Below are 13,043 nucleotides of genomic sequence, written 5' to 3' on the forward strand. Positions count from 1 at the left end.
TGTGTTTTCTTGAATATACATATTATTACGTAAAAATTGGTAAATGTTCAGTTTTGTGGATCAAAATAAATAGTCAGTGTAAGTATGTGGTATACATATCATAGTCGTACAGGAGAAAGTGACCAACTATCAAAACGTAAAATGTTCAGGAGGGCCATTTAAGTCACTTTTGCTTGGCAACAAAATAAACATCAATGCAGTTAGTCATTTTTAACAAGTCAATATATTATACTTCCATGTTTAAAATCGCTTTGGGGTTTTTTAGGGCAATATTAAGCTTCTAAGAAAGATATCAAATAGTCAATGATCACATTTTTGTAAAAAATGCACTTGGTCACTTTCTCCTGTATGACTAGGATATAAATGTGTATTTATTGTAAATAATTATGTATAGTTTCAACATGTGGGAAGGGTTTTTTTTCAGTTACCAATTTAAAAGAGGATTATTGTTAATGTAAATCAAAACATGATTCTACTGAGTTTATTTATTTTTGTGAAAGCTGTATTTTGAGAATAAAATTTCAGTTTGTGTTTACATAATTGTTTTTTCTGGTTTACAGATAGCGAAAGAGGGGTAGAGTAATATTCCAACCACGGGCGAGTGAAGGAGACGACATCATGGCGCAGAAGGCGTACTCAAAACACAGTGAATACAGAACTTATACCACCAAAGGGAATTATGACGATGGAGACTTTGGTAAATATTCAGTGTTTCTTATACTCAGGCGCTCGCAAATGTCTTTAATTCTTAGAGCTTAAAGTTTACAACTGATCATAACAGTATACAGTATACAAGAATAACAACATATTATTTTTGCAAATTCATGACCTTAGCATGAATACATAGAATGGTGCGATATTAGAAGTTGTTTGGCCATAGTAACGTTGAATTTTTCAACAGTAAATAAGAGATAATGTAATTTTTATGTCAATATTCTTCAATTTAATGCTCTCTAAGTAAAGTATTCACTCTTCAAACACTCTAAATTGAACAAATTGTACAAACACATCTGCTCTTTCTACAAGTACATGTTGTAATGGTGTGCTCGTGTGCAGATACAAAAAGTACCGCATTGTCTTCTTTATTCATTTTTAATCACCGTGAATTGTAGAGCACCCTGGAGGTGATTTCTCACCAAAAGGGGGCTATATAAATTGTCCAATAGATAGATATATTTATAGCAAATGTTTTTGGCTAACTTTAGCAATACTGCAACAGTTCGTGTTTATAGGTAATCCATTTCCAGTTCATAAATGCAGGTTCTTTGTTTTCACCATATTTTGTATGTCCCATATTTTTTTCACAAATGCGGGATTTGAACCGGTCTACAGTTATTTATATCAAGATTTTTATTGATATGTCGATAAAGAAGAAGTATTCATAGATAGCAATTCGGAAGTCTGGATATTTACTAGGGTTTACAATGTCACCTGTCAGTGGCTGGTTTGAGCGGTCTTCTTGTGAATCGTAACATTTTCCATTCTATTCATGATTAGCAACCAACCGCGTACTTAAATATTGAGAAGTTGTATATGTATCGCAAGTGACAGCGCACAATGTTTTTTTTAGTTAAAATTGCTATTTAAAATTGGTTTAGTATATTGTTTTTAGTAAGTTAGCAGAGACGTCCATTTTCTTTTGTTTAAGAACATAATATCGGGAGATTTTTATTATTCAAGGTTTTTTTGCGCCCATTTTTGTTAAGGCCAATGGTACATTTGGCATTGCATCATATCACTGGAGTGTCAAATTGATCACTTAACTTACGAAAGCAAGTTGATCAGTCCTGCGCTTGAGGTACCTAATGTATGTATGTAAAATTAATAATAAATTTTAATTTATTTTTCAGATACAATGAAAGCTGAACTTCTTCCCAGCAAGTATGGAAGTCTCATCCAGCCGGGGAATGGAGTTCCGGGTGCGTTCATATATTTGTCCATATTTCATTAAATTAATTATTACTTCTACAAATTTACAACAGAAAGATAAGTCCCCCTAATAAAATGTTTGAATTTGTTACATTTCAGCGGGAAATAAAGAATATTATTATGAATACAAAGAAGAGAAGGACCCTTCTGGCTCCTTTGATAGAAAGGACCTTCGGACAGTAGAGGTGAGAATTCATACTTTGATATGTTCAATTTTCAATCTTAAAAACTAACGTTTGTTTATTTCGAATTATGCGGCGGTCACTCAATAAATGTGCCATTCACAATTGATCGTTGGCGCTGGTTTATAAATAACTGGGTCCATTAGAACAATGTTTGTTTGAAAGTTGCCTCAAGTTTTTGTTATATTTTTCAGCAATACGAGTTCTCGCACAGCCCGAGCAACCGCTACGACAGCGGGCGGCCGGCCATCACGAGCACGCCGCACCGTCTCCCGGCGCCGGTGGCCCGGAAGGGCGACCTCAGCCAGAACATCGAGGAGCTGGACTCCCTGCTGGACGACTTGCAGCGCGACCAGGACAGGAAGCCCTACAAGAGTCAGTACCCACTTGTATATATGTCTACCTTCATTTTTAGTTTACATAGCCAGTCGTGACAATATACACGCCCTCTATCTGCGCTATATTTCCATTCATCACCAAAATGTCTTAAAATAATTTAATATTTTATTATTTATGACATATATACAACTTATATTTTTAGGTGGTTATTCATCTGATACAATGGAGAGCTCTTCTTTCGACTACAGAGCATCGTGAGTATAATTTGAATTATGGATTCGAAAATTCTCAAAAAATTGTTAGGTTTTTGACTCTCAACGCTTCTAAAATTTTTTGGAGCAGTTCCTATAAATAACTGAAAAGAACTTGTTTTATCTAATATGTTGGATACTAATTATGCCAAATATAATTTTTTCAAGTTGTTACCCTTATAAACTGGGCAAACTCAAAATGCTACTTCACAGTTGAGCGAATACTGAAGCACACCGCAGTGTGTGCCATTGATTTAGCTAATAAAGCAGTCTTAAAATTGATGTTTTTCTTGGACAGAACTACTCCAGTGAAGTCTTCTGGCTACAGCACTCTGAACAAAGTGGATCGCGAGGTGGAGTGGCTGCCCGCTGCTCCTGCAACTATCTCCAGGGAAGTCAACCGTGAGGTCATCAGGAAGCAGGTCACAGGTACAAAGCCTTATCTAAGTCGATTGAGCCATAGGCGCCTTGCGTTTCTTTCATCATTCGGACCATTCTCTTCAACATTCCTAAGCCACAAGTTTCAATGGGACATAAGTCTTTACATTTGTTTTGCAGAATCCCATGTGGTACCTGCAGGAGGTGTAACTCCGGCTGCAGTATGTGACAAGTGCCATCCACCAGCAATCTCCGCTGTGGTAAGTCATATTTCTTTATATTATTTTATTCAAAATTCTCGAGTAGGCAGACAATAATGGCGAGCTCTAATTTTTCATATAGGGATCTTATATATACATACATTTTAACAACTATTTAGTGTTTTTTCTGATTCTCACACCACATGATAACATCAACCATTTTTCTTTTGTTTTTACTAAACATAATTATTTGATCTGTCCGCCTCCGTAGTGTAATGGTCAGCACGCTCGGCTACCGTACTGGAGGTCCCGGGTTCGATTCCCAAGGGGGGTAAAATAAATATAAGTGATTTTTTCACTGTAATATTTATTCAATATTACCCTGGACTGGTACCTGAAGCGGAGGGCTGATCACCTTTCCTTCATGTGTAAACGATCAAGATAACACTGCGTTTATATGACGCAGTGCCCTATGCACCATCGGGGTGCGGATAAGGGTTTTATTATTATTATTTATTAATTATTTGATATTTTTGAAATTTTTTTATCATAAATTATCTGTTTTCCCCAGCCCGGTGTGCCAATGAACAAGGTGACCACGACGGTGAAGACTTACACGTACGAGGTTCCGGCGGACCAAGACCCAGCCAGCGTGCCCATCCCGGGCGCAGGGCCCTCTCTCGCGGGCAGCTCGGCCACCACGCTCTCCACGCAGCACGACCACGAGCAGCGCACGTACGTCAACACGCACTTCAACACATCCTCCTCCGCTGTCGGGTTGGTATCGCTGCTAATTAACACGTAACACTTCTGTCGCAACTGCTCCAATATGATTTATAACTTTCCATTCTGCCTTTAAAAAATTAACATTTTACTACAGATGTCTCAACCAATATTTTTGAAAATTACTATATTTAGAAGGCATGTTGGAAAGTCAGAATTGTATACTTCATGTATAATATTATTGAGTAAAAAAAAACATTTAGTACATGATTATCTAAATTATGCTGGAAGCACCATTTTTAGCTGTAATATTGCTCCATCCCACTTTATCCTGCATCAACTCGATGCAATGACGTATGCACCAGTTGTGCGGATAAGAAAATTCATCTTTCACCCGACGGTCAGTACCGGCCAAGTTTTTGGGAACCTCTTACAGGTCAAACTTTGATTCAATTAAAATAAAATGGTTTTAAAAAATTTAAAAGATTTTGAAAATCTTCAAGTTCAATGTCCATTGAACTGGTGGTGTGTCGAATTCTGTAATATCTGGTGACGATATCTCAATTAAATCTTCTGATTCATTTGCATGGTTTTCCATTTAAGGAACGGGACAAAAATCAGTATTGGTATTGTCCAGTTCATACAATTCTTCGCGAGTGTTTTCGTCGCATTCAGCATCTGAATATTCCAATATCCAAAATGTTTTAGCCATCTAAATATAACAATGAAAGTAAACAGTAACATGACTTAAAAAAAAAAACATAATTCCAAAAGAATATACACTAATAATTTTGGTCACATTTAGTTCCGTGGGATATGTATATCCCACCACTTTGACACTTGATTATAATTGAACGACATGCGTGTTTTTAGATATTTATCGATCAATGTAAACATTAATACATACCGTGGTAGATATATAATAGTATATAGATTAGAAAGCACTGAACGCTAAATAAAACAATGTTTTTGGAAAAAACTTTGTATTTTCGACAATCTGACACAAAAAATTTCGACTATGTCCACTCCGAGCGATGTACTGTCGAAAACTGACCGTTCAGAATATGTCAGCAGTTGACATTAGTATAATTTAAGTTAAAACACCGCTTCCCAATGGCTTTTTTGTGCCATTTCCTTATCTGGGAATACATCTTCCCACCGCCCACGAAAGGGTCAAGGTGCGGTAACCAATCTTATACAGGTGATATAAATATTGTTGTGTAAAAGCACTTGATATTAGCGGGTTACCTCTGCTCAATTACATCTAGATCAAAGGTGGCCAACTCACGGCCCGCGGTTATGTACGACAAATATATTTTTAAACCAGTGATATACTTATATGTGATACACTTTTTGAAACATCAACAATATTTACACGCTCAAGTATTATCTTTGAACAAGTCACGCATGCTGTTGCATAAAAACAGTGAATAATATCCGTTCACACACTCTTCAGCATCGCCAATTTAAGGCAATCTCAAAAACATCTCGAAAATCAGTTAAGGTGTGCAACTTTGAGTAATAAATACATTTGGAAAAATAAGTAATAGTTTTGATTGTTAAAAATGTTTAATACCAATACATTTTTTGTTGGTGCAATGTGTTTTCTTCTTACATCTGGTCATAGTTATGTTTTTTTTTCACAATTACCCTGATTGTACTCTCTGAATACCTCGGCATTAAAATTATTTTTAAAACTTACAAAAATCATTAATTATGAAATTCGTTGTTACAATTTTTTTCTAATATTTATATATGGGCCCTTGGGAAAATTTTAGGTTATTGATGCGGCCCGAGGTGCAATTTGGGTTGGCCAGGCCTGATCTAGACAGTTCATTGTATTAACTTACTGTTTACACTTACACATTGCAGCCAAACTATTCGGCAGCCGTCTCCCTTACCTCCGCAGAGCACTCACTATCGCGAGACCACTACCACCGTAGGCGCTCCCCCGCATGTGTGTCCGCACAATACCACCACGCTGTGCACGCACACCTCGCACACTTCCCACGCCGCGCCGGGCTCGCCCACCTGCCCGAACTGCGCGCTCAAGCTGACCGGCCAGCCCGCCGCGTCTTGCCCGCAGTGCGCCGCGCCACACGTGTGCCCCGCGCGTGACACTAACATCGTGCGTACAGAGCGCTATACTACCAACACTGTGGACAATCGCTACCCGGATAATCGCTCGCCATACCCCGCTCCGGCGAGCCCGCCGTACGCAGTACCCGTGGATCATATCCCGCGACAACCCAATCAGGGACCGGGGGTGAGTTATAATTAACTAAGAATTTATAATTTGACTAGTTATCTGTAGGAAGGGGCTGTATCACCCTGTTTATGTGGGCTATCCAGATTGGATCATCTTAATTTCTTCAATCTCGTCCAGTCGCATACATTTGTTCTGAAGGTGGGACAGTTGCCATCTGTCAATACCGTGTCTTCCTTCCGGCTTGCCCTTGACAATCAACTGATGTGCGCTTGTGAGATGCAAGGGGATAATAGCACACAGACAATTTTATGAAATATTATTCATGTAATGACTTTTTAATAACAATATGAATATAGCAACAGTTGGGTATCAGGGGTTTATATGGTATTAGAAATAGAAAAAAGAAGCGTAAGGGTAGGGATAGTATCGAATGTTTTGATAGACGAATAAAAAAAATTCTTCATTACAGGGACCGACTGTGTACAAGTATACAACGAGCAATTACACGTATAACACTAGCAGTACGGGCGGTCCCCCGGGAGCTCCGCACGGCGGACCGCCTCCCTTCCCGCTGGAGGGGCGCGGTGTCGCCCCCTCCCCGTCGCCCTTCCCTCGTCCCGAGAGCCCCGCGCCCCGCACCCAGGAGCCGCCCAAGAAGCTGGACGACCTGCTTGCAGACTTCCCGGGACATGAGGTTGCTTATCTAATGGTTTTTCTTATCGGTCACTAGGAAAAATACAACATAATTTTTTAATTGTCAATCGATTATATCATAAAAATAAACATTTCTTGTATTTTTACTAAATTCTCTTCAAAAATAATCATTGGAAATTGATAGTTCAAGGCGTTAGTTGTAAATTCATTTTAACTTAATGAGTGGTCACTAAAATTCATTAGGGAAATTTTCGGTTTCAGTTTTGTAAGTGCAGTGTGTTTGTGTACATAAGTTTTGGAAGCTCCCATGCGGTTCAAAACCATGGCAAAAAGTGCTCATTAGTATCAAACAGTATCATACATAAAAAATAACTTCAGATTTGGAATAGCACATTTCTAATAAATGAAATGATTGTGGCGTTTGCAGAACTACCCTCCTGGAAATGAGATGCGTCGCCGGCCCAACCCGGCGCGAGGTCCCGGCGGTGCTATCAACGGACTCGGCGTGGAGAAGGTCTCCGTGCACAATCAGGCCAACAAGGCTCAAGATCAGGTAACTGAGTTACTCTAACTAGCCATTAATACTAGCCTCGAGTGCCTAATAGTTGTATTGTCCATCCTGTGCACTTCTGGCCCAAAAAATTCAGCATCCGTTTTTAATCCTCCGTAAGACAGCAACCTTTGCGAGGCTCTTCAGTTTAACGTCTTTAATCCAGTTTATTTTTTGGGCAGACAACCTTATTTACTGTCTTATTTCTTCTTGGAACGTGGCGTGAACCCATATCGCTGTCCAACATTCTAATAATTGAATTGTGATAATTACAGAAAGCAATGACCCTCAGTAAGAACATAGCGGGACCCGCCGTGTACTACCCTCCGGGGCATGAGAACTTCACTCGCAAGGACGAAGCGGCCGCCTATCAACAAGCTGGAGTAAGTAACACAGGACACTCCCATCCTGGGAATCAGTCAACCATCAGTGATCTATTGTCAGGTCGAATAAATACTTTCCCCAATTTGCATACAAAAAAACCTACGCAATCAAATGATAATTTAGAGATTTTTTCTTTCTCATTAGGATATTTAATATGAATACTTGGTAATCATAACAAATTATTTAAAAAAAGTAATCTATTCTTTAGTTAAAAATAGATCTAAAGGTACAAAGTTAAGTTTGTGCAAAAAGATGGATTACCATTTTGGATAATCTTTTTTTTCTAAATATATCTGTACTCTTACACTGTTATTATTACAGGAAGTAATATATTAAAAATAACCACAAAGACAATTAATAGTCAGTCAGGTTATTTCTATCCCCATTGAAGTGAAATATTTAATCCGCGCTTGTTTGTACTCAGGGTGGATACAGGAAGGCCAAGGGTTCGTACAAGTACGAGGCAGAGTCCAGCAGCAAGTCCAAGTCCTCATCAGGAGCCGCCGTCGTACCCGTCTGTCTCCCGCTCTGCTGCGCTATGCCGTGTGTCTTGCTGTAATCGTCTGCCGCGGATCTCGCTGCAAGGCACTCGCCATCTATCTCGCTATGTCTTATTACAAGCCACCTACCATCTGCTTCCCTGTGTCTTACTGCAAGAGAATTGGCATGTGACTTGCTACAGACCTCACGGTGCAAGCTTCACTGGCCCATTTTACATGTATCTTGCTGTAAGCTGCGTGCCACGTGTCTTGCTGTAATCATTACGCTTGTGCGTATATTTAGTGTTACTTCAACCAGTGCCATTTTTAGTTAACCTTGGTGCACTTTGTTTCAAAACAAACTAATCTTCACCACATCTCTGGCATGTGTGCTATTCATTTTATTCCCATTAAGATTTCCTCTAAGATTACACGTGCCTTGGTGTTGTTAGATTGCTCTACTACGAAATTCTGTCTTTTTCTTTTACCATATTCGGTCCCTATGTCACTCTCTCATGCGTCATCTCCCAGGTCAGTCGGTATAGTCGGTGAATGGTGAATGGTCACCAGTCTTCCGGGAAGCTAGAATCCTCGGGGTTGGAAGAAGAGACATGAGGGGTAAATACTCTCAGGTGGCATTCTAAGGACATGTCCTAACCATGTCCATCTTCTCCTCTTCAGGACTTCCAGTATGAGGGGCTGTTGGGTTCTTCTCCTCACGTCCCCATTCTTGACAAAGTCATACCACTTTACACCCAGTATTCGCCTCAGGAACCTATTTTCAAAACTTTTAAATTTTTTGCTCTGTGTTTTGGTGAAGTGCCACGACTCACACTCATACAGCAGCACTATTAGGATACAGGGGTTAAATACGCAACTCTTGGTTTTTGTCGAGTAAAGCAGCGATTCCCAGACATTTGATTTAATATGGCTCCTACCATTCCGAGTCGTATTTCAGTTCCTTCTGGATATTACCATCTTCCACCGTGTGTGTTCCAAGATATCTGAAGGTGTAGAATCGAACGAGCACTCGTCCCTCACAAGTGAGATGTTGATCTCGGTCCTGACAGGCTGAGTTGCACATGACATTGGTCTTTTTTGCATTCACTCTTAGGCCTAACTGAGCGGAGTTTCTCTGGAGGGAGTCAATTATCTCTTGCATGGCTCCAATCAATGTTTCTATTAGTAATGCATCATCTTCTTCTCTAGCCTTCTGCTCTCCACTGCTGAATATAGGCTTCTTTTACATATATCCTTCCATATCCTTTGGTCGGTTGCTGTTTGCAGTCAGTTTCTACCCCCTTACAGCGACTATATCGTCAGACTTTTATTTTTCTTTTATACTCTTTTATTCTCCCAAGGTTTTTTCTCCATCTCAAAAATTTTGAGGTCCATCTTGTGGGGTCCTGTCTTGCAATACATTCTGCCCATGGTCACTTTGGTCTTGCCACCGCGATACATGATATTCTATACTTAGGTTCTATTCTTGATTTCATCATTTCTTACTTTATCACTCAGGCTTAAACCGAGCATGGATCTTTCCACGGATTCTTGACTCTCAATTTCCTAGGATGAAGTCAAACATGATGATGAAGAGAAATAGGGCTAGTACAGTCTTGCTTCACCCCAGTAGAGACCTTAAAGCGATCACTGCACACATCTATTTTTTCGTAGCATTCGCTGTTAGTATAAAATTGTCATCGGAAATACTACGAAATTGGCATCACATAAATAATTAATATGCTAACCCTGCATTTTAAAGGCCGGCTATTATCCGCCTCTGGGTGTGTGGACTGGTACCTGAAGCGTAGGGCTGATTACCTTTCCTTCGTGTGTTAACGTGATCGTTACCATGATAGGTAACACTGCGTTAATATGATGCGGTGCCCTATGGACCATTGGGGTGCGGATAAGGATTTGAAGTGAAGACACTTTAAAGGCAGACCAAAATTTACATCGAATCCATTTTACCCGGTGTTGATTGAACCGTTGTAAACAAAATGTGTTTAAAATAGTAGTTTTTGTGCAGCGCAGTGTGGATATCATGACAGATTTGACATGTGAGATTTTGTTAAATCTGATTTTTCTCCCGGGAGAAAATAGCTATTTGCCCAGTTAAAATATAAAATAATAAATTAATTCTATCACTATTTGTAAACAATAGTTAACTTATATTTGAACTAACTATATTAACTATGTATTGTATATACATACAACTTGCCTCTAAATAACCTCTTTAGTTTTAAGGTGTAGTTTTATTTTGAAGATTAATGAATTTGAATTTTTACAATATTAAACATTATTTGTAACTATCCAATGTTATTATTACGTTACAATATTGTATGTAATGTTATGTAATACATATAATATTTTAAGATAAAAGTGCCTTAAATATGACTGTATGTATTTTTATAGAAAAAGTTAACGTGCACAATCATTATTCATCTTTGGTTTTGTATTGAATAATTATGTAAAAAAACTGACACCAATTAAATAGTAATTTAGTTTAAATATTTTGTGGAAAATTTGTTTTATTTCCGTGAATGTATATTTACTAAATTTGTTAATATATGATAGAAATATAATTTTTTAAGAAATTATTTTGTCTTCCTTCATCTGTTTTTTTCTTACGAACTTGAAAATTTTAAAACATTTTGGTTAAAATACAATAAATTTCTGAACAACCTCGAAATAAATCATCAAAGTACATAATCAATTTGTTAAAATTCAAATATCCAATTTTAAAATGTTTTGATATTATTTTAAAATTCACTCCATAGTTGTTTTTTTTTTTAAATCATAAATATGTAAAGTGAATTTAACATTGTAGAAAAAAATGTTCGCATGAAATACCAAGACACATTAAAAAATAATTTCATTAAAAATATGTACTCAATTCTAATTTTTAAATAATAACAAAAATAAAAATGAATTGTCAATATTATAAAGTATAAATACAACAAAAAATCCACATGCAAATTACCAATAATATCGTTTTTATATGTGTCGGGTTGTGGTCCCGTGGTTAGGTCACGGACTCTTGAGTCAGAGTTTCTGGGTTTGAACCCACTCTACCACAATTGGACACCTATTTTTGATAATGAGCCGCTTGGGCTTACAGAAATAGTATGAAATTGAAGCATTTTTGTAAGCAATAAAAACACAAATATTACCTTTTTTATTTAAAAAAAAGAAAATAATTAGTAATAATAATAATAATAAAGCATTATTCTATAATGTAACTATAACTTTGTGTACTTAATGTATTCTATAACTTTGTAGAGAAAACAGTAATTTGAGGTGCCATAATGCAAGTCTTTTTATTTGCAAAAATGTATATGATTAAAATAGATAGATTACACAGCACAAAAGATAGATATCTGGATGCCTCAGAAATTCAGTGTGGAGGAACAAACAAATAAAAATAAAAATATACAAAACATGTGTTCAACCAATAGCCACTTATGGAATTGGAGCAGATACTACTAGAAAAAAATCTTGACATTGAATTTCTGAGATATAAACTCTCCAATCTATAACCGGAAACATGTTGCGAGAATGTGTAAGAAACACTGATATCCGGAGCTTGTGTGAGACGGAAGATATTGTGAGGTGGGGACAACAAGGAAGGCGATACTGGAATGAGCATGTTAACAGAATGTCAGGAGACAGACTTCCACGTATCGCCCTTCAAGGAAACTATGAAGGACGTAGACCCCCGGGCAGACCTCCAAAAAGGTGGAGAGATAGCTGGCAGTCAACATCCCAAGAGCGACAGGCGGTGGTACAGACAGATCCTGAGGATCTATACAAAGAAAAAGAAGAAGATTACACGGTATAAATGTTATTCCACCAGCAGATTGAAATGGTGAATCAGAAAAACAACTATATACGCATTGTTTATCAAATTATGATTTTCTATTCAGTTTATTTACAAAAATAACTCTTTGTAAATTATTCAAAAGTACAAAATCACCTCTTATAACGAGCATAATTCGTTCCAGCATCTTACTCATTCAGGGAAACATTTGTTCCCATAGATATCAATGTAAAATATGATAATGCGTTCCATGCAGATAGAATACTCAAATTTTTACCATTTTTTATTAACATTTATTCCAATAAAATTATTTGTTAATTGTTAAGGAGTGTAACAACTTTGAATACAATTAAGATTTAAATAGAATTATGAATTCGTGACAAATAATTAATTATTTTTAACTAGAAAACTGTCTAAAGACATTTATTTGTTTTTCCCAACGCTTAAATATGTGAGGGAAATGTGTCACACCATTATCATTGAATTAATTTCTAGCATGAATAGCCACGTCTATATTAGGGTGATGCTTCTAAAAGTATGGTGCAACAGTTTCTCACATTGAGCTAGAAGATTGTTGCTCTGCTACGTCCTCCTCCTCAATTAACAAGCTCACCTACATCATTTCTTGCTGTGAAACACAATGCAACTCCGCAAGCTCTTCAGTGGTCAGCTCTTGACTTTGTTCTCTCAAAAGCTCTCAATATTGTTACTATCCACCTCGAGTCCCGACGCGGAAGTCTCGGCTCACAAGTGAATGTCGTGAAAAGGGAACTTGCCTTTTCTCTGTAACTCATACGAATCATCGCTCACTAAGCGAACAATTTTTTCAGATTTTTGCTCGCTATGCGAATTCCTCGTTATGAGAGGTTCTACTGTAATATGTAATCTTTGAAAGTCATATTCCCATACCAATTTTTTTCTAGTAGAACACTCGCGTCTGACACT

The 13,043-nt window shown here is 37.6% G+C and overlaps 1 protein-coding gene and 1 pseudogene across 2 annotated transcripts; both read left to right on the forward strand.

Annotated features, from left to right (window-relative positions):
- Window positions 1-560: 560 nt before the first annotated feature.
- Window positions 561-9,660, forward strand: LOC148309298 (uncharacterized). 2 transcript variants are annotated; one of them, XM_088260261.1, is made up of 13 exons: window positions 561-697; window positions 1,851-1,919; window positions 2,029-2,114; window positions 2,306-2,486; window positions 2,653-2,704; window positions 3,000-3,130; window positions 3,260-3,339; window positions 3,851-4,056; window positions 5,875-6,268; window positions 6,681-6,905; window positions 7,293-7,418; window positions 7,691-7,798; window positions 8,224-9,660. In XM_088260261.1, exons 1-13 carry the CDS (start codon window positions 619-621, stop codon window positions 8,356-8,358), a joined length of 1,872 nt encoding a protein of 623 aa, XP_088116387.1. In that variant the 5' UTR covers window positions 561-618; the 3' UTR covers window positions 8,359-9,660. The 2 variants fall into 2 exon arrangements, with proteins under 2 accessions (XP_088116387.1, XP_088116388.1); XM_088260262.1 differs by having other exon boundaries at window positions 3,851-4,014.
- An 842-nt stretch (window positions 9,661-10,502) lies between these two features.
- On the forward strand, window positions 10,503-12,992 carry LOC148309299 (uncharacterized; annotated as a pseudogene).
- The last annotated feature ends 51 nt before the right edge of the window (window positions 12,993-13,043 follow it).

This window comes from Brachycentrus maculatus, unplaced genomic scaffold, assembly GCF_059751285.1.
Source record: "Brachycentrus maculatus isolate JH-2025_06_01 unplaced genomic scaffold, ASM5975128v1 h1tg000131l, whole genome shotgun sequence".
NCBI classification, from domain to species: domain Eukaryota; kingdom Metazoa; phylum Arthropoda; class Insecta; order Trichoptera; family Brachycentridae; genus Brachycentrus; species Brachycentrus maculatus.